Source organism: Haliaeetus leucocephalus, unplaced genomic scaffold, assembly GCF_000737465.1.
Source record: "Haliaeetus leucocephalus isolate CR32 unplaced genomic scaffold, Haliaeetus_leucocephalus-4.0 Scaffold197, whole genome shotgun sequence".
Classification (NCBI taxonomy): Eukaryota; Metazoa; Chordata; class Aves; order Accipitriformes; family Accipitridae; genus Haliaeetus; species Haliaeetus leucocephalus.
In genome coordinates, this window is record NW_010972633.1 from 358,724 (window position 1) to 381,067 (window position 22,344).

Below are 22,344 nucleotides of genomic sequence, written 5' to 3' on the forward strand. Positions count from 1 at the left end.
TTTTTTTTTGGGGGGGGGGGGGGGGGGCAACAGGTACAGGTTTGTTGAGCTGTTCATCTAATGAAAATTTCAAATCTTTTTCTCCCTTCAAGAAAGGCAAGAGACTTGGAGGAGGGCCTGAGGTAGCATTCCTTAGGACATGATTTTCCTGAGACCATACCTGAAAAATCTGTAGAAGATAATTCCTGAGCTATGGGTTGATCAGGCTTTGTTGATGTGTCCCTGCAGCACCTCATAATCATGGAGAGACCAGTTTACTTACGCAGATCTCATTTCAAGGACATTGCTGAACAGATAATTCACTCATTTGCTTTGCAGGGAACATGAAGGGTAATGCTAGCTCCTTTAAAATTTTAAAAGTGTATATCTCGGTCAATCTAACCTATTTAGCTATGAATTATGTATGGTAGTGTTCTATGATCATGGTCCATGCAACTTGAATGACCTCTTAAAAGACTCAAATCCTGACACTTGCAAGGCAGTAAAGTGTCTGTAGAGAAAGAGATTGATGTCATGGTAATATCATGACTTTAAACGTACATGTTACCACAGAGCAGCAAAATTAATTGCAGCCTTTAATATACAGTATTTGTCTCATACCCTGCTTCGTCTCTGCCTTTAGTCCTTTCCTCAGCCCCGGCTGTGCTACTTGCACAGCCTCTCCAGTAGTGGTGGTGAATGGGACTGTCTGGCGTTGCAGTATGCTTTTTCTTGCTGGCTGGTAGCATGTCTCTGCCTTCTGTGAAAGCACGGTAGGAGGCCTCTCTCGTGGGTTTAGCTGAAATCCATGGGCTCTGGTAGGTAATCGCTAGGAGAAATGACAGTTATGGTATCTCTAGTATCACTTTATCTTGTGGCTCTGATGCGAGGCAAGTTTCCCAGGGACTGGTTCCAGCTTTGCAGAAAAATGAGATTGGCTTGGAAGCAGGGGCTTAAGAAGGTGGAATGAGGGACACATGCACCCAAAGCCCAAGGACAAGAAGATCTAATATTATCATGAATATTTTTTTGATGTTACAGAAGATTCAAGTCATATTGCCCCTTATGTCTTGATAAAATAGTCTCTACTAAAAACAATTTAAAAGATCAAATAAGTAATCTACCCCTTGGAGTCCATCTGTTGTGGAATTTAAAGAGGCGCTAGCACTTGAAATAAAGCTAATTACTGGTACAGTAACTGGCATTCTTCGAGATGACGTACATGTTTTATGTGATGAGGAAATAAAGAGAATAGTAGTTAGTTCCAAAAACTACTAACCTTGGGGCAGCGTATGAGGATAGCTGGAACTTGTGGGTGAATGAATCGCACAGGCAAATTTTCCCAGTGCCCAGCTCTCTGAACGCCTGCTTCAGTCTACTCTGAAGTACAGCTTGAGATAATGCATTGTGAAGAACCTTGGCTGAGAAGATAAGTCACTCCATTTGCATATATTATTTAAATTAATAAATTAACTTATTTTAGGAAGCTGAAAAAAAAAAAACTTTTACATATCTGCAAAAAATGCCATTGAGGTTTTTCCTTTAAAAAAAAATAAAATACAGAAGCATGTTGGTTCCGAGTCTATGGTTTTCTGAAGTAGGAAAAAATAAGCAAATAAAGTATATCTGCAGATTCCTTAATACCACCATACGCTTATTTTCCTTTTATGAACAGTGAAGAAAAAAGGTTTTGGTGGCTTTCAAGATGAATATGTTGTGAGATCTTCACTAGAGAATAATTAACAGGCAATGGACAACTGCTGAGGGAAACTGTTAATCAGAGAGTGTATATTAAGTGCCAAGACATGACTTTCTTTTCCTTGGTTGACATTTAAGCCTAATGAAATCTGTCCTGCCATGTTGTGTGAGGGTGAGCTGACTAACTCCCTTAGAGTTAGATCCTGGTGTAATTGTAGAATAGTTGTTTGGTATTTTTGCTGCTTTTTTTTTTTTTTTTTTTAGACATTTTAAAAACATATTTAATGAGTTGTGAACCTGGTAACAAAAGAACAATGTAATGTAGTAATTTTAAGTGAAATTTTACACTGATACTGAATTAAGTTGCCTTTTTTTTTTTCTGCTGGAGTTGACTGAAATTTAGCATCTGTCTTTTAGGACTACATAATAAAGTAATCCATAAGAAGTACTAAATTGTCCCTATGCTCCCTTACCTTGGGTATAACTTCCACTATGTTGCTGTCACTTCTTTAATCTGTTTTCCTAAGAAAGGGAGGCCTGTGTGTCCAAACTGCATGGGTTGTTTTTCTTTCCATCTTAATTAATTACATTTAAGGTCTTTACTTCCCTGACAAATATGATTTGACCCCGGGCATCAGGTTTCAAAGTTTCACCCCCAAACCCAACATCCTCACAAAAACCCTAAGCAGGGAAGAGGAGTATTATTAATCTCTGTCAGCCAGGGAAAGGAATGTTATAAGCTTTCTCTTTTTGAACACCGAAGTCTCTAACATGCAAATCCATAGGGCTCTGCACTTCATTGGCTCAGCTGCTCACGGAGTGGTCTTGCTTGCTTTGTATTTTGCAAACAAAATCTCTTTGAACAGAAAGCAATTCTTTACATGATATTGCTGTGTATATGTATGCAGCAGCTCTGAGTTCTGCAAACTTAAGATTAGCAACTAAAAGGTTTAGAATTAATGTTTCCTGTGCTGTGCACCACTTTAAAAGGCATTAACAAGTCTAAAGTGTATCTTTCCGTTATGGAATACGATCCTTATGAAGAGATGTTTGTCCTTCTACTGGTCTTTTCATTTACCAGATATAATCAAACTGTTTCAATTGAGGTATAACGTAATGTTGTTCACAGTAAGTTGCTCTTGTAACAGAAATTCTAGCACAAACAGTGTTTGCCATTTTTGTCTTCAGAATGATTGAGGAGAGTGGGAAGAGGAGGAGGACAATGGCAGAGAAGAGACAGCTGTTCATGGAAATGAGTAAGTAAGAAACTCGAAGACATAATGTCACTTATTCTTTACTGAGAGCTTTGCTTTGATAGTTTTACCAGATCATTTACATCTTGTTTCCACGAGACCATTACCTCATCTACTGAAAAGTATCCTGGGTGCTCCTGGGTGCTGGTCAGGAGAAGAATACAAGAGGTGGGTCACAACTGCCTAAAAGGTCATTCATTTCTAGGTTTTGTGAAGCTCCTTTTTTAAGGAACATTCACGTTTCTCATATATGGCAATAGCTAAAGTTTGTGGACAACTATTAAATAATGACAACAGACCGATCACCTTTTACCCTACCAAAAAAAACACACAAACAAAAAAACCCCAAACAAAACCAAAAACCCAAAACAAAAGTTGCATCACAGTGCTAGTGTGACTCAGAAGAGAAACCATTTGAGGGCTTTGAGGGGTTGTTTTTTGTACGGGACCATTCTCTCAAAGAGAGGCTGTAATTGTTACTAGAAATCAAATGTCTGTCCAGAGATAATATAATTTAAAGGAATGAGACATAGCCTTTTAAAAAGATATGTGCAGTTAGAAGTAAAAGACTCTATGTCTGCATGACATCATGTTATTTTACTTTTCTACAGGAACACAAGACTGAATGAAATTCCTAGGTTAGGCAAGCATGTCCTATAATTCCAATTATAGGCTGATGAAGGTCTGCCTTAAAACAATAGTATAATCATGCTGTTTTGTTGAAGGAATTCCAAAGTAACATTCTTTTTGTGATTGTAAATGTCTTAATGTCAGGAACAGTTTCATTCCTGGCTAATTTATATCTGCTTCCTCTCATGTGAGACTGGTCTTGGATAGCTTTTCTCCCTATCTTCCCAGCTTGCTTTGTGTTTGAGTTTATAGTCGTGTCCCTTTTTGGCTTGTTCAGCATATGGCACAAGCTAACTCCTGTAGTCTCCCTGCTGTACACCTCATCTTCTGTTCTTCTCTGCCTCTATTCTGTTTTACTTGGGCAAAGGTGACTGAACTGTGCCTGATATCCTGGATGAAATCTCATTAGAACCTTTTAAAATGACAATAGGATTTCTCCACTAGAGATACTTTGACTGGTGCATCAGAGTATTATATTTGTCTCATCACTGAAGTGGTGTAGTCATCCTGTGATTGTTTAGTACAGAAATTGACTTGCTAGGTTTTTAGCTTCGGCTAAATGGTTAAAAATATTCAGAAGTCTTCCAATTACCTTTATACAAGGTGTCTGTTTTTGCAGCTGTGGTTCTTGCTGTTCATTATCAGTGAAAGTGCTGGTGTATAGGCATTCCAAATTGCCTTTCTCTGTAAGGCTTTTTAGCATATCAGTATGAGAAATCTAAGGTTTTCAAGCTTCACCTGTCCTGTGGTGGAATATTTCACTATAAAGTGAACACATAAATGTTTTCCTTTCTAGGTGAGCTTCATACACAGAGTAGATGTGTGATGTGTAAAATTGATGCTTTTGGTGACCATTTATTGTTGGTCAACATACAAATTTGCTGAAGTGTTTAGATAATTGCTTGTGTGAGACAAGAGTAGACCTGGGCATTCACCCATTCTGGGCATGCTACCTCAGGATGCGTTTGTTGGTTTTGTAGTACTTATGGAGCTGTCTGACAGGCAAGAATTCTGTGCAAGCTATTCTAATTTCTCTGAACCACAGAATACATATGGAGCTTATCTTATGGAAGGATATAAAGAAGATGGAGCCAGATTTTTCTCAGCCCAGTGGCAGGATACAAGACAATGGGCACAAGCTGAAACACAGCAAATTCTGTCTGAATGTGAGGAGAAAAAAAAAAAAAAAACACCCCAACATTTTTACTGTCAGGGTGGTTGAGCGCTGGGAGAGGTTGCCGAGTGAAGTTGTGGAGTCTCCATCCTTGCAGATATTCAAAACTCGACTGAATGCAGTGTTGGGCAAATTGTTGTAGCTGACCCTGCTAGAGCGGGGAGGTTGGACTAGGTGATCTCCAGCAGTCCCTTCCAGCCTCAGCTATTCTGTGATTCTGAGCTGTATAGCCTGTCTTGAAAACACATCCCATTTTATCTTCAGATAGTTTAGAAGAATGACCTTGTTGAAGCTTTTTTGGTAATGTGACACAGGAAGACAAGAACAGAAAATGGATGACTTTTTGTTGTAGTTTTTGCATGTAGCTGTTAAATGATCTTTTTTATATATAAAAATATACATACATCTATATTTTATATAGATTTATATACATATATTTTATATAGGCAAAAAGCTTTGTGAAGACTCACAGTCTGTAGAAGTGTTTTCTGTGGTTTGAAAGATAGAAGTATACACCCTAACTGAGAGTTTTGAAAGAATATTGCATAGAAAATACAAAATGAGCTATTTTGTTGTAGCCTTAGATCTGAATACTCCAGCTTACATTACCTGGCCAAGTACTTTCCTGAAATATATCAGAGACTCGTTTTCTAAAGATGATACTGTGAAATAATCCACTTAAGTTTGTTGCACCATACTATCAAGCAGAACGCTCTTCAGATGTTGGCTAGTCTAGTGCCACTCTTAGATAAGCTGTCATGGGGAGCCTTGGAGGTCAGCCTTGTCACTGATCTTGTGAGAGGCTTTTCACCTCACGTTCTACATCAGTGATGAAGAGAAGTAAGTCTTTTATGTCACTTTCAAGACACAGTGCATAGGTCTTTAAGAACAAGCAGATGCTTTGGCATGTGTGCAGATGCTTTGGCATTGTGTTTGTGAAATTGTAATGAAATCTCTAAAAGACAGGAATACTTTCTTAAATATGCAACTCTGAGTCAGTGGGTGCATACACAAAGGTAATTCAAATGAGGTATTTGCAAGTTGGTTTCTGAATTCAGAATGTAGGAGGGAATAAGTTACCACCTTTGAGCAAGACTCCCTGATACAGCAATTGGATACCTTCTCGGGAGGATGTGGGTTTGGATTTTTGTTTTTAAGTACCTTTTAGAAGTTTAGTTTCTATAAGTCACAGTTATCCCCGTTTCTCAGTTCTCTATTCATCTACGCTCTGGCTTTTGAGAGAAATATGAAAGACTGCAGCAGATTCTGCTTTTATGCACTCCCGTGAGAATACAAGAGACGCAGAAGCCATGTGCATCCATGCCATTGCCCATGTGCAACTGGATTGTTTCAGACTACACCTTAGAACTATATTGATTATAGGACATAGCTGCTAATGCTGTTGAAATGTGAGCCATTTAAAAGGCATTTTGGTTTATGATTAATGGGATTTTCAAGACTTGACTTGTTGGCTGCTTCCAAATTAAAATGATCAATACTGGACTTTAAACCAGTATCATTTATCATCTAATTTGATCAGTGTAGGGGGTACACAGGTCTGTTTGGCAGAGAGTTAACACAACTTTCTGAAATTGCTCAAGTTTGTAATGTTCAGAGTAATTGCTGGAACTGGTAGATGTGGTACAGACTAGTGATAGATAATAGCATTCAAATCTTTCATGATGTGGTATTGTTTGAAGGTGTAACACTTACACATCTTGAAGTGGGAGGTTGTTGGTGAAGATAAGATTTTTTTTTTTCTTCTATGCTTTTTCTTCTGCTTCTTGCCTATCTAGACCTATTTGGGAGACCAAAAGCATGCTCCTGATGGGGCTGCAATGCAGATGGTGGTAGGAGTACCAACCGCCCCTTTTCTTTGTCTCTTATCTTTCGTGTACATGTCTTCCAACATCAGTGTGATCCTCATCCTTACCACTTAAGTCTTGCTCTCTTATAAGGTACTTGTATCAGTCTCAAACTTAGGTCAGTTTATAATATACTGCTGAAAATCACTTTACCATGAGATACCTAATGAAAATCTTTGTCATGTTCATAGGACAAAGATGATGTATGTGAAGAAACACTCATACCATTTTTGAAGTAATTCTCTCAGATAAGCTGAATGTTATAGAGGAAAGAAAAACACAAACTTTTTTTTATTCATAGGAGCACAGAATTTTGATGTCATCAGACTTTCAACGTATCGAACAGCCTGTAAACTGCGGTTTGTACAAAAAAGATGTAATCGTAAGTTGTAATTACTCTTTATCTTCAAAAATTTCTCATGCATGATTGTTTAAAATAGCCTACCCATGTGAATATTAAGTATAGCAAGAGTAAGAAAACATTTTGTCAGACAATGGTAGTTGTTACTTAAACTAAACAGAGATTAAATATATAATTAAAAAGAGGCAGCAATGTTTTTCCAATACTCTATAATATCTTCAGGTTTATTCTTAAATTTTTGAAACATTAAAAATATACGGGCCAGCCTGATGTGTTTCAGTTGCCCTAAGTGTTGGATGCAGGCAGTCTTAAGCTATTTGAGCTCCTGTTCCATCATGGTGTACTGCAAACCAACTGACAGGCACAGGTATGAGTTTGGTGATGCATTATAGAGTCACTAGCATGAAAGTCTGAATCTGATCGTGGTGGCATATATGAACTGTAGCAACCATAAAGAATTCTTTAAGTTCATACCATACTAGTCAGCGTAAGTTTTCTTATTCTCTTCCATGATCCTTTGACCTTGGATAGCTCACCAAAGCAAAGATTAATCCAAGGGTGAATAGGTGATACTACTTTGCGTTCTGCTACCAGTGTTGAATTGGACAAAGCAAAAAGCAGAACAGACTAATGTACGCAAGGATAGGTCCCTCCTCCCAGTGAAGTGGAGTTGGTGTGTGTCTTGTGTGGAAGAGGACAGGAGAATAGCTAAGGTGTCCTGTAGAGAACATGTGCAACTGCATGCTGCAAATCGTAGCTCCTCTGTAGCACAGCTGACCCTGGGATGTGTGAGTATCTTAGGGCTGTTGTGGCAGTACCTGCAGTGCCATTAGTTTGATGGATGGCTTACAACTTTTCATTCCTGTGCAGAAGTGTTAGTTCTTGTCTGTAATTCATGCTTTTGAACTAAAAATCTCTCTTAATCAGTAGAGAGGTATTAAGAAATGCTAATTATAGTACATTGCACACTTTGGGCCCAATTCACTGATGCCATGCATATGCCTTGGGTAACCTTTATACCTGTGTATGTATAGATGAGGCTGTGCATTTATGATCTTTGTCTGGACCACAGGGTGATCCAGGGGCATATGCTTGGTGTGACTAGGTAGCTTGGCTTTTATTGTTGTATTGTTTTTATGTGAGAAATATAAAGACAAGTTTTGGGTAAGAAATGTTAAAGATCACACTCTTCCTTCAGACCCTTTTTTATAAGTTAAGGAAGATGACAAAAGTTGTGAAGTTAGCAAATAAGTCCGTCCTTTATAACTTGGATCATGTTCAGTTTGGACTGATGGATTACTGTTGATCCCTAGATGTCTTCTCCCACTATCATGCATACCTTTCAACCTTTGGAACATTTTAAAATATTATTTAATGTCGTTCTGCAGATCACTTACTGTGGTTTTTGGAAAACTTTTTCTCCACATTGTTAACACTTCTTAGATATGCACTAAGATATGGCAGGGTAATTTAGGGAAACACTTTGGAGTACTAGACCTATGTTTACAAATTATGCTCTGGACTTGGCAACTGGATCAACTGGAAACAGTCATGGTTTAACTGGAACATCAAGTTCCTCCTTCAATACTCAACTACTAGTCAGCATGAAGATGTTCAAAATTATTGTAACCAATTTGTAGTGGATTTAGAATATGGTTGATGTCTTTCTCAAATGAAAATATCTAACTGCTAAAATGCACTGCATGATGATGGAAGATCGCTTTTCCCCTTTATCAACTTTTTCTGCCAGAGCACCCAGATGTTGAAGGGTGGAATGAAAGGCATGCAAGATGTCTGGGCACTGCTCTGTTATTTTAAACTAGCTGACACAAACTATGAGTATGAATATCAAGAGTCTGTCTCTCACTTTGAATATAGATAAGTAACTGTTCATTCCAAAATAAAAGCTAACATAGTATTCGGAAACAGTACCATAAAAGTAAGCTTGCATGCATTACAGAATAGAAGTTAATTTTTTTTCCTTTATTTTTAGTTCATCTTGTTGATATCTGGAATATGATTGAAGCCTTCCGAGATAATGGCCTTAACACTTTGGATCATAACACAGAGATCAACGTGTCTCGACTAGAAACAATCATTTCATCCATCTACTACCAGCTAAACAAACGCCTTCCTTCTACTCACCAAATCGGTGTAGAGCAATCCATCAGCCTCCTCCTCAACTTCATGATAGCAGCATATGACAGGCTAGTAACTCCTCTAGTTGTATTCTTAAACTAATTTTTTCTTTTAGTTAGATGAATGCAGCCAACAACTGCATGAGTCTCTGGCAAACTGTCTGCATGCTATTTCTCAAGTTCATGAAATTGTGTGTTGCTCAGACACACACATATATTTAATATCATAGTAGTGCCTGCAGAGATTTACATTGCCACAGAAGCAATGCTTTGTCTTAAAAATTGCTATCTTACGAAAAATAAGTTAGTGCCTTCTGGAACTTGCAGACTGCTGTAAGCCATGTATCTGAATTGAGGATGAAGTGAAACTGTGTTCTGCAGACTGTGATAGAACATGTTAACCTCATGGTGATATAGCACTGTTTTAAAAAGTGAAAGTGTTTTATTGAATCTTAATCAACAAGACCATTTTATAACGCTGCCTTGTTTTGATAGTCAGCCTGCATCCCATTCTAACATGCTGTGGCCCCGTAAAGGCTAATTCTCATTTCTTGGCTGGAAGAAGCTTGATTTCTTGTTCAGGGTACTGTCTAGGCATTTCCTTGTGTTCAGGTTTATGAGTTTCTTTCACAGCCTCTTTCTTCACAGTTTGGTCTGCTAATCTTCTTGAGTAGATGTGTCTCTGTGGGTTCTCCAAGTAGCAACTGCAAATCTTTCACTGTTGTTTAGCACTTCCTACTTTTTGTCTTATCTTTCTCACAGTCAGCTATTACTTCAGTCTTATCTTTCTTCTGCTTTTGCCCTCTCTCCTAGCAGTAGAGAACTGCTTGTGGGCAGGATGCTGTCACAGAGACTGAGGAGTTTTACCCAAGACAATCTGGAGCACTGAATATGCCAAATAGTTGTTGTGTTTGTAATGTCCAGACTTTGATCCTTCCCTAATGTGACTACTACGTATTGTCACCAAACAGAAGCTAGGTTTCCCCCACCCAAAAAAGTACCAAGACTTCAGAACAATCCCTGTCTTGCTAAGGACAGATAAAAACAACACAAAGCTTAGAGCAGGAAGACTGCTATGACAACAGAATCAAATGTGTATTTTTCTGTTTAGTTCTGATTTGGTATTAGTTGTGACACAAGTTGTAAGGGTTAGCTGATGGTTTTAGTTCTTCTGAGTCAGTTCACACTAGAAAATACAGCATTTAAAAATAGAAATGGTCATATTTTGGCTCAAAAGATTGAGGCTTTAGAGGTACGTTTTTCTCCCCCACTGCCCCCAACCCTGCAAGTTCTGCCTTTTCTGGAACCCAAGCAGCACGCTTGATCCCAGCACGGTATCACAGCTTCCCTTTAGATTCCTCTCTGGCACATGGGATTGAGAGAGAAGCTGGGATGCTGTGCTGTGTTGTGCAGTGGGAGAACCAAGAACAAGAGGAGATGCAGGGCTGAGGCTCCCTCTGCAGGAGCTCATCAACATGGCAGACATTTCTTTTTTGCAAAAGTACGCATCTGTGCTGGAATTGCATCATTGGGGTAGCAGTGTGGTTACTTGAATGCACATAGTGCAGTAGCTTCTTACAACGTGGTGCTTGTGGTGATGTCACAAAGTCATTAGCATTCCACCAAACAGGTACAAGAATCAAAGATTTGACTAGCGTCTTCCCCATGGAAATATTTAAGTTAGAACTTAGGTAAGTATGAAAAGTGCTCACAATGAACGCCTCACTGGAACCCATACAACACTGATCATGGTGCAGGAACGATGGCTCGTACTGCGTCAGTGGTGCGTTGTGAGGAGGAACGGCTGCGGTATGACGTTCCTTGCTGCTTTCTCCCACAGAGCTTTGCATGGGTGTATGACAATTTATTCCTGGTCTGTTTTTCCCAATAGCCTCTCATGGCTTTCCAAAGTCCCTGGCACCTCAGAGTAAAGGCTCATTCCCTGACCCCATTCAGAGCAGTCAGGTTTTTATTTCATCATTTCTAGAAATCGCATTTAATGTGACAGTGGGTTTAGTTGCTCCAGCTTCTTTTTTCTTTTTAAATTGTAGGTATCAAACCACACTGTATGTTGGTAATAAAGCAGTGTGCAATAAGGGGGAGGAAGAGGATGACCAACAAACAAGTGAGGCAGTGAGTTGGCGAGCAAAGTGTGGAGTGATGCGATTAGGAGGAACCTTGTAATCAGCAGAGCTGGAAGGGGCTTACTTCAAGCATATGCATATACATAAGGAAATGCCGACAGATCAGCATTGTGCAGAAAGCTCTTGTGTCTTTTCTGGGAACTGAGCATGACCAGGTGCCTCTCTGAAGTGGCTGTACACTATTGCATGCAGCTTGGGGAACAAAGAGGAGGAATTAGAGGTCTGATTCCTCTAGAGAGGACGCGGTGGGAGAGCTGACACAACTGGAGTGCTGCAATGGGTTCTTTAGGATGGACAGACGAGGAGGGGGAGTTGCCCTTTATGTGAGAGAGCAGCTGGAGTGCATGGAGCTCTGCCTGGGGATGGATGATGAGCCACCTGGGAGTTTGAGTCAGGATTAGTGGGCAGACTGACATGGACATCATTGCTATGGGCGTCTGCTACAGGCTGACGAGTTAGGAGGATGTAGAGGATGAGGCTTTGGAACTGGAAGAAGCCTTATGTATGCAGGTCCAGTTTTCAAACAAGTCCCTTGGTTCTATTTCCAATCCTGAGAACTCCTGATTGTTACAGGAGTTTCAAACTCAAATTGAAAGTTCTGCCCTTTTTCCTTTCGATAGGGAATTCAGCAGATTGAATAGCATTGGTACAAAATTTGATTTTGGCAAGTTGCTTAATAATTACAACTCTACGAGATTGCAGGGGGAGGAGTTTGGGGGTTTTTTGTGATTAATAAACAGAATGTCAGCAGAAGCAGGCCTAATGTCTGAAGGCACCATAAGATACCTCTGCAAGGATAATTTTTGTCCTGTGAGGAGATATTGATGGCTTTAGTCACTTGTTTTTTCTGGAAATTAATGCAAAGCTGAACTCTCTTTTTAGAGAAAATGAATGTCTATTAAAAAGGAAGGGAGAGGGGGGCTGAGACTATAACTTAAGGAAATTTGAATTAGCTAGTAAGATTTGCTCAGATAAAAGTGGAGGTCAAGGCTTGAAGAGGATGAACTTTTCAGACAATCAATTTCAGATATAGTCAAGTCTTTTTTTTTTTTTTTTTACACAGAGATGGAGTGCCAACTTATTCTTTTGAGAAAGCTATTTAAGAGAAAAGACAGAAATAAAAGAGGATGGCTGAGATCTTTACCTTGTTGTTAACCTTATAGCCTTTATATAGCTTGAGATAAATATCTAATGTGTTTAGTTTTCTCCCTTTGCTTAGTTTCTTCAAACAGCAGTTAAAAGGGTACTGGATATCAACAAAGTAATGGCCTTTCAATCACCATTCCTCTTCACAGCTCTTCCTGCAGTTGTAGCTGTAGGGGAGATTGCCTCTTCTCTAGAGGGAATATTTGAAAAATACTCTGAGTCTGTAGTAGAGAAATAGCGTATTCTATTTCAGGTACTTCTCAGCCTGAGAAAGGTGGACAGTCTTTACCTCACCATGGAGTGTGAAATGTTACCAGAAGATAATATATGCATATTAACTCTGCATGAGAAAGGGGGCGGGGGGGGGGGGTTATTTAGTTACTTCCTGATGTCTCCATCTGGTTGCTCGTCTGTCACTGACATTAGACCTTGTCACTACTTCAGTACCATAAGCCAATATTTACTTTGAATAATTCTACTCTTAACATTTTCCAAGTGCTAGTCATCCAAGTGCGAATGTTAATTATGCATCTCGTTTCCACTGAGAAGTACTCTAGAGTTTTTCTAGATCTCTTCCAACACTCATCATGTATTTTCCCCATCATTGTATTTTCCATGATAGTACAAATTATCTGTCCAATACATTTAATTACAGTTACTTGAACTTATTTTAGTTCTTTTTCTCCCTTATATGTGACTTTAATTTTCTTGGTGCTTTATCAGTCTGTACCACTGTTGCTGTTTATAGTTAAGGATAATGACTCAGTATGTTTCTGTTTGGCAATAAGTTGCTCAGAATTCCAACAGCTTTTACCCACATTCACACACATTTCTTTTGCGTTACGCACCCCTAAACCAACATTCAACCAAGTTCACAGTAACGGTGGCTTTACACTGAGATCGCCACACTGTGGCTGTCTTAACACCATGTATTGGAGGTTCTCTGACTCCTGTCTTTATTACTATGAAAGACAGAGAAAATCAGGAGACAGGGAGGCGGGATGCATGCCTTCTGGGCCAGCGCTAAGCTGGGAGAAACTGTTACTGATGTCAACTGCGCTGTGCTTTAACCCAGCAGGCCGCCTTCTGTGTTCCTGGTGACTTGATTCCTTCATAATTTCATCCTTATCTTTCTTTCTGGTAACAGGAATAATACACGTAGCTGTTTCTACATGTCATACAGTGCTGAATGGGCTTTTCATACTTTCCATAGAGACAAATTCATTTTCTCTTGCTGATACTAGAAAATTATTCCCCAAATGTGCCATCTTTTCTGATAGTACAGCAGCTTTATTAACTTAAATTAGAATAAAACATTGTTCACATTATTCCTGTTCTATGTGGTATGTTCAGGATATTGTACAACTTCTCCATTAGCTATGAATTACTGTACTATTTTTAGAATGAAATGTGTATTTCAACATCAGAGTTTAAATCAAGGAGTAAAAATTTGAAACAACTAACAAAGGGTAGCAGAGGAAAAAATGAGATGTATTACAGTGAGCAGATGTATTTTAATAGAAAAAATTAACACATTACTTTTTTATAGGACAGTTGTGGGAGGAACAAGACAAATGGTAGTCTCTTTATCTGTGTATTTTTCATAATTGTGCAAGAAAATTTGATTTGCGATTAGACACTTGTTAACTCTTCCAATATATTAAAAATACTAGTGTTATCACTGTTTTAATGTTATATTAAATAGTTTTGGCACATCTTAGTAGTTAATGGAGGGCATTTATGCATTTCCTTCCTAAGCCTCAAGTACTTTTGTTGCTTATCATTCTATGTAGTGATTACTTACCGTGTAATTTTTTTTCACAGTGAGGGCCATGGGAAGTTGACGGTATTTTCAGTGAAAGCTATGTTAGCAACAATGTGTGGCGGTAAAATACTGGACAAACTAAGATGTAAGTATTTTCAAGAAAATCAAACCATTTTATGAAATATTTTTCTTTCCATTACTGGCCACATATGTTTTATTGTATTAAGTTCTGAAAGCTAACTTCTTTGCCTATTCAGCGATCTTTATACTGAATTGAAGCTTGCTATATTAATGTTGTTGTTACATATGCCATCTGCTGGCCATAAAACATACTGGGTTTGTTATTGAGTAGGCTTTACAAGTACATTTGTTTATTTTTAAATGCTTGGGCACTTCTTTAAATGTAAAACTTCAGGTCTGATTTTTCTGATAGTAATGTCAAATTTCTTGCCGTTTTCCCTATTTTGAGTTGGGGGGCTTCTGTATATCTTCTCCTTCATCTGAGGTGCTCTCTGCGTCTTCTCATTCTGTAATTCCAGCTTCTCAGTTCTTATTTTTTAACTCTTTTATTCTCTCTTAATCTTACTTCCTTTTTTCTTGTTTCCATGAGTCTTCTGTTATAGCAGTAGAGAATCAGTGATATCCATAAATACTGGTTTTGTCCTTTAGTAGTAATTCTTGTTCTTCTATCTTTCTTAGTGCCAAGGTGTGCTGTTATTATGGGTGTTCCTTCATTTCATTTCCACCCTGAAAAGTTGGGAAGTTAATCTTACTGTCAGTGCCAGATTTTTACTGTTCAGGTCTTGTCTTTTTCACTTCACCCTAAATTCCCTTTGTGAAAGTTATCTGGTAATAATTAATTCCTCCTAATCTCCATGGTTGTCATTCACTGTAAATAATTCTTTAGAGTTTTCTACATCGTTAAGCTTCTTTATTATATTTGCTTTAAAACTAGCAATGTGAAATACTAGTGTGCTGAATTAAACTATATGACAAGGTCTGAAAAATAGTGAGAGATAATTGCATGCACATATTAATATTAAGGCTGCACATGTTTCAGTACCAGGAAATGTAGGGTTTTTTTAATCTGGTAGTAACTATAAAACTCTCTGATTAAAAACAAAGCTGCAGGTGACTAAAAATTAGTGTTAAGTAAAGGGGACAGGCATATATGACAGAGAATATTTAAGACTTCTTAAGCATTTTTAACCAATGAATTACCTCTATAAAACGTGCAAGATCAAATACTGGGGGGAAAAACAGAGACTGTATCTCCTCAGTAAAAGATTACATTTTGGATTCAATTAAGGTAAGATTTGAGGAGGTTACGGTATATGAGCAGTTCAGTACAGGCCTGGGACAGAAAAAGAGCATTATTTCTGGAATTAGCAAGACAGTACTGGAACACATCAAGAAAATGGCAATGTGACCTTTTTAGTGGAAAAGGCAATTAACCACTGGAATTAAATGTTACAGGAATCAGTAAACTTTTGATCTTTTCAGACAAAGACCTAGATATCGTTCTGGAAGCTATATTAAGCCTCAAGTTATTGATTCAAAAGGTGGCTAGTTAAGATCTTTCACCTTAAGGACATCTTATTTAGTAGTCCTATTTAACAGGTGTGTCTAGTCTTAAAACTTAAAGTTTGTGCATTTAATGTACTTTTCTCTCTCTGTCTTTTCATAATGTCTGCTTTTCTTCATAGCATTTGAAGCCTCCTTTTTTCTTATTCTGTTGGCTTCTGTTTCCTTTGCCACTGTAACTTTCTTCTTTATTAAAATTCTTAACTGACATTCATATACATTGAAGGAAAGGCTTTTAACTACTTTCACTGAATAGTGCTGCTTATTATAGCTTTGTTATATTCTGGTTGTCATGCCTTTTGCTTATTCTTTCTTGTTATCTTATCAGCTGACCTTTAGATTGCATTGTACTTCTGGGATCTTTCCTTCAGTATCTGCTGTCCCTTTTTTCTTGGTGCACTTCTCTTTGGATATGGAGCATTATTTTCAAAGAGCATGTGACTTTGAATTTGACATGTTTTGGACAGTAACACTTCTGTCTTTTTTTTTTTTTTTTTAATTCAGTGTTAAAACTCAGTTCCTCTCCTTGCCTTTTCACTATGTCACACTGACTTCCCACCATTTGATGTTTCTGGGCTAGTTCTTATGACAGAGCACTAACTGTTGACCACACCTATTTAAAACCTGGTTTTGGTGAGGGTTTTTTCGTTGTTCTGTCAGGTACAATATCTTACGAGTCAACTGACAAAGAAAAATTTCTTTATCCATAGCTATAACGGTAATGCTGATTTGCCACTGCTTTGTATGGTCATGGCACTTTCTTCACGTGCACCGTCTCCTGTGGACACTCCTCTGTCACTTCTGGATACTCCTCTGTCCCCTCGTGCTCATTGTTGTCTCTGCTTAGTTGGAGAGAAAGACTGGAACCACCTTACTATTATTCTATAAAATGCTCACAGTGCCACATGCAAGGTTAGACATGGAGGCAGAGTCTCAGCACAGGATTGTCCAGGAAAAGGGGCTTTTGGCTAATTTGGAATTGAGATTTTAGGAGTATAGGAAATCTGTGCAGGAGGGAAAAGCTTTCTCTGAACCAGGATAGAATTAGGCTGTTGACTTTTCAGCATTCTGTGGAATGTGGGAGAAAATCTGAGATTCAGGATACTAGGATCTTATAAACCTTCTGGGGGCAGAGGAGAAGAGAGCAAGTGTGTCGTATTGTTAGTGGAATCAGTTTCTGACTATCACCAGAACTCAAGAAAAGTAATAAAATAGCTGAACTATTAACTGTTGGTTACCTGTCTTTCTGAAAACTTTCTAAGGGGCTAGGGAATGGGAAGAAGAAAATGTCATGTGAAGTTTGGGAGGAAGGATTTGGGGACGTGCAAGCCTGTATACCTGATACATGTTCTGGGCAAGCTGTTAGTAATAAAAGGTGAAGTTAGTTGCCACATGGATAAATGAGGTTTTATTGTTGAGGGAAATGGCTTTTGTGAAGGGATGCCTTATAAAACCACAGGAGTTCATTAAAGGAGACAAAAAAAAAAAAAGAGAAAGATGGACAAAGGAGTTCTGTTTCTGCTACAGACTTCTTGGATTTCTGAAAGGCATTCAGGAAGGTCTTTTATCAAATGCTTAAAGAGATTTAAAAGTTTGATGAAAGGGATGAAAGGTGGGGTCTTTGCGCAGGTAGAAGACTGTCTAAAAGGAACCAAAAAGAAGCAATAAAGATCCTTTTTGTGTATTGAGATTGGTGGATAGTGCTGGACCTAAACTGTTTTAAACACGGTCATAAATGATGTTGGAAAATACAGTGAAAGGGGACAATTTGATACAAAGTAGATCAGTGTAGTAAAAGCTAAAATAGACTGAAGAGTTGTAGCATCATCTGACAACACTGAGTAACTGTGAAATAAAATGTTAGGTGAAATTCAGTGTGAATATATGTGAAGTGCTGCATGCTGGAGGAGTGAAGTGTAATCCTAATGTGATGCACAGAAAGGTGAGCTAAGAAGGTTGTTGCTCAGAGGAGAGATCTTGGAGCTATACTTCTACGAAGATGTTGATACTCTGTGTAGTAATGCCTAAAAAACATAAGAAATGTTACAGAGGGTAAGGATGTGAAGAACAAAGTGGAGAGGTAAAGGCACTGTATAAATCCATGGTGTCTTTATGCCTTGAGTAAGTGCTGCTCTAGTACCCCCCGTCTGGTACTCTGCCCTTTCCAGTTCTGATACATCTTTTCTGAGAAGAACGACAGAGATCATCAAAGGTAGAGAAAGCTTTCTGTACAAAGAACAACTAGATAGAGCAGGATTCTTCAAACTGGAGAGAAAAATGGTGGTAATAGGGTAGTGTTCTATAAAATCATGAGCAACATGGTGAATAGAAAACAGCTGTTCCTTTCCCCTTCCAGTACAAGAACTAAATGGCAGTAACTGAAATTAGCAGTGACAGATTGAAATAACAAAAAACAATACTTCTTTAAACTTGACCAAAGCATGCTGTTGGTATCAGACGTTTACACCACTTGATTACTCCTTGAACCAATTTCACTGAAGGCAAATTCATCAAAGGTTGCTGAATGCAAAGATACTCTCAGTGAGTGGAGGAATATTCTGGGGAACGTGCTTGCCTGAGCCATATGCTCTTGGGATAAACAGACTTTTGATCTGATCTGCCTCAGCTGTTCTCCTATTCTTTATTTCTTCTTCTGATTGTTATGAATATGCTGTCCTGGTTTTTTTTCCCTTTCCTGTCTTTCCCACCTGTGTCTGATTACTGACCCATTTCATCACTGAACTTCTTCTGTTTCCAGTTTACTTGTTCCCCTGATTCTACCCCCACTCCTGCACTGCCTCCACTCCCTTTCCTAAGCAGGCTGTCAGCTCCGGCTCAGCTGGAATACAAGGCTTTCTGGAAATCCTGGAAGTTGTAAACATATATTTTTTTTTCTCATCTCATAATTTATATGAATGATAGTAGCTTGGTCTCTCCACTTGCATATGTACAGTCTTATTTTTTTAAATTCTGAAAATGTGAACAAATGGAGTGTTTTTCACTCCATACAGTGTCTGACAGCACATATGAAATGGGAGTTGTTCAATGATACCACTTTGCTGTCTCTGGAAAAGATTATTTCCTGTGATATGATACTCCTTGCAAAGGAGTTTCTTTACATGGTGTGCGAGGTAGGAATTGTAAACCCAGCCTACTGCTATGGACTTTATGATTTTTGCCATAGCTTTTTAAGCCCAAGAAATGCTGTATAAAAATGTCAAATTTTGTAGATTCAGATGATTTCATTTTGGCATTCAAGTAGATTGATTATGAAGTAATTAGTGTTTCCTTCCATGTCATTTCTGCAAGTAAATTGCAAACAGAACTTCAAGTAATCAAGACTCCATCCTGCTCATTTTAAGGGCTGTCTGACTTCTCTAATGACTGGCTCTACCTGTGTGGTGCTCCTTGGCTCCTTTGCCTCACTAGCTCATTTTTTCCTCTCACCATCTGGCTCTGGTAAGCCTTTAGTGCTTACTGAAGTTCACCCTGAAAATTCATACAATAATGTGTGCTAAATACTAGGTTTCACATAATAAAGGTCCTGAAAGTTAAGCTGCTGTAGATGAATTAGCCTGATTGTGGGGTTTTGATTTTGGGGAGAGGGTATTTTGGTTTTTGGAGGAGTAAGGGTGAAGGGGGAGTTACTTGTTTTGGTCCTAATCAGTGGACCAAAGTAGCAGTAGTAATAATATGTGGTTTGTTGTGGTATCCCATCTATTCAAACTGAACAAGCTCAGTGCATGATTGCATGCAGGCTTTCTTGCATCTCATTTGTTTATAACAAATGTTAGGAGTTGCCACAACATCTGCTGATCTGATAGAGGTAAGGCTGCTGCAGTGTCATGTCCCCAGTCCACCAGTGATGAGGGTAAGCATGCATTCCCAGTAGGAACACGCGCACGCCCCCACATGACAGAAAATACCCATGTGAACACGAACAGCACCAATGACCTTGTTCTGTTCCCTGCCTTCTGTCTGATCAGGATGAAAACCTGTTAGTGGCATAAATATATACATATATGCACATGCCTGTACAGTATGGATCTCTCCATTGACTGGCTTTAGATGCTCATCTGTCTAGTAGCTGGTCCTTGGAGCCTCTTAGATCCTCTGGTCTCTCCAGTATCTGTCCCAGACTTAGGACCTCTCTGATACCTAGCTCTCAAACTCTAATCACTAAATTTTCCTCCAAAAGCATGTTCACAATCTCCTTGTAGGTGTTTGGGTGGTGTTATTAGGTCTTAGTGTCTTATCTTCTCCAGACTGAACAATTGGTGTTTCCTCAGCCTGCCCTCGTAGGGGAAGTGCTCCAGTGTACTGACCATCCTTGTAGCCCTCTACAGAGCTCACTTCAGTTTGTCTTTTATATTCTGTGATTCTCAACAATTCTCTGATTCTGGGGGTTCCAAAACTGGATACAATACCTAGAAGAGGTCTGACAAGCGCTGAGTGGAGGAGGATAATCACTTCCCTCTACTAGCTGAGCTCCTGTTTGTACAGCCCAGGATGATGTTGGCCACCTTTGCTGCCAGAGCGCGCTCCTGGCTCATGTTCAGCTTGTGATCTCAAAACCCAGAAGGACCTTTCCAGCAGAGCTGCTCCCCAGCCAGGCAGTCCCCAGCCTGGATCACTGCCAGAGTCTTTTCCTTCCCAGGGACAGGAATTTGCGTTTGTTCTTTTTCAATTTCATAAAGTTTCTGCTGGCCCGCTCCTCCAGCTGGTCTAGGTCCTGCTGGACGGCAGCCCTTGCCCTCAAGGGTATCACCTGGTCCTGCCAATTTGGCATCATCTGCATGACAAGAGTGCGCTCTGGTACCTCTCCTAGATCATTGATAGACATGTTGAGCAGGTCATGTCTCAGGACAGATTCCAGCAGTAGTCCACTTGGTTTTGGCTTCCATATAGAATTTGACCCATTATCCACTACCCTCCAAGCCTGATCATCCCAACCAGCCACTCACCCATCTGGTTGTTCACCCATGCAGACTGTGACATCACAGGTTGGATACTGGAATGTCGTGGGGCAATAAAAAGTAAAAAACCTTGCTCGAGTTGAGGTGAATGATACCTACAAATTCAGTCATCTTATCACAGAAGACAATCAAGCTGGTCAGGTGTGATTTAGCCTCGGCAGAACCATTTCTTTCCTGTATGCAGGAATGTGCACCAAGAAGATTTGCTCCATGATTTTCCCAGCAGCTGAAGTGGGACTGACTGGCCTGTATTTGCTTGGATTGTCCTTTTGATCTTAATACATACTTTGGATTAATGCCAAAAAAACCTGCACACACATACACACCCAAAAAGCACAGTCAAACCAAGTTATCTGTTAAATTTATTTTCTTGGCTTTTACCGATATTACACCTGCTATTTAACAAATATTTTAGGAATTTGTACAATAAAAATTGACAGCTTCATAGGAATTGAGACACAGGATACACTCAAGGTCAAGACCCTAGAAAATGAGGGTGCCAGGTTTTTGTTGTTTTTTTAAGTTAATTGGAGAAATGGTTGAGCCTTCAGCTGAAACTGTACAAAGCATCAGGCAAACGCCTTGATTGGAAAACACAGAACAGTCAATTTTGGCAGTTATAAGCAACTGAAAAGAGGCTCTCGAGGGAGCTGTTGGACAGGTTTAACAGATGATATTATGAGTTCTGTTCTTTGTAAAAGTTTTACTACAAACTTTTGAAAAAAGGAAATAGCAAGTTACACAAGTACCATTTTATGTTGATATTTTGGGGACTGAGAAGTGCTTTTTGTAGTTCTAAATTTTTTTATTCTCTCTGGTTAAAAATAAAATTATAGCATAGTATCATTGAACTTAAATTTTGTATGAGAATTAAAATATAATACCTTGTCATCAGGAAACTCTTAGCATGTGCCTGTTGTGACCCTGAGGTGAGCTCTTGAGAAATTACATTGTTAGCTTCTGTTTTGCTTGAGGTTTTCTCTTTGAGGGTAATTTACTGCCCTTTAAAAGGGCAGATGACTATATAATTATATCCTACTAATCTTTATCTTTTCCAATTTCACTGGTAATTTCCCATGTGGAAGTTCCCCGTGTAAATGAGTTCAACTTTACTTTGACTATAAACCCACTTTTTTTATGACCACAAGATATAGGTTAGTAAGGTTTATTTGGATTATTTTTGTTGTTTAATTTACCCTTGATATAGCCTGTTCTATTTTATCTCACTTTCAATTTATTTCCATAGCTTTAATTACTTTCTCTTTAAAATCATTTAAATCTTGCATACTGTTCAGATTAATAGACTGTATATACCCAGAAGATTTCTGTCCTTTTTTAAATACAAGTACTGTCATGTTCCAGTCATGTTCTACTAGTCCCACCTTGACAGATTTATTACTAGACCTTCAGTTTCTGTGCATTTGCCAGTTCTGGAGTGATTCTGTTCTCGAATGGATTAGGATTCTGGAAGTTTGCCTCTCTAATTAGTATTAGTTGTTTCCATAGTGTTCATTTGTGTGCATTTTGATCCTGAGTTTTCTTCCACATTCAATTTTCAGGTTAAATTTAATTTCTCTGCTTGGCTTAATTTTCTAAAAGACAGCATTCCCCTGACCCCCATTTCGCGCCCC

The 22,344-nt window shown here is 38.8% G+C and overlaps 1 protein-coding gene across 2 annotated transcripts in view; it reads left to right on the forward strand.

Annotated features, from left to right (window-relative positions):
• Window positions 1-22,344, forward strand: part of DTNB (dystrobrevin, beta) — a 202,114-nt gene that overhangs the window by 13,564 nt on the left and 166,206 nt on the right. Inside the window, exons 2-5 of one of the 2 annotated variants that reach the window (XM_010565883.1) lie at window positions 2,866-2,933; window positions 6,901-6,981; window positions 8,954-9,167; window positions 14,213-14,298. In XM_010565883.1, the coding sequence (XP_010564185.1) occupies window positions 2,867-2,933; window positions 6,901-6,981; window positions 8,954-9,167; window positions 14,213-14,298 (448 nt within the window). In that variant the 5' untranslated portion in view covers window position 2,866. Of the gene's footprint in view, window positions 1-2,865; window positions 2,934-6,900; window positions 6,982-8,953; window positions 9,168-14,212; window positions 14,299-22,344 lie in introns of those variants that run through there. The other variant, XM_010565882.1, reaches the window with a different exon arrangement.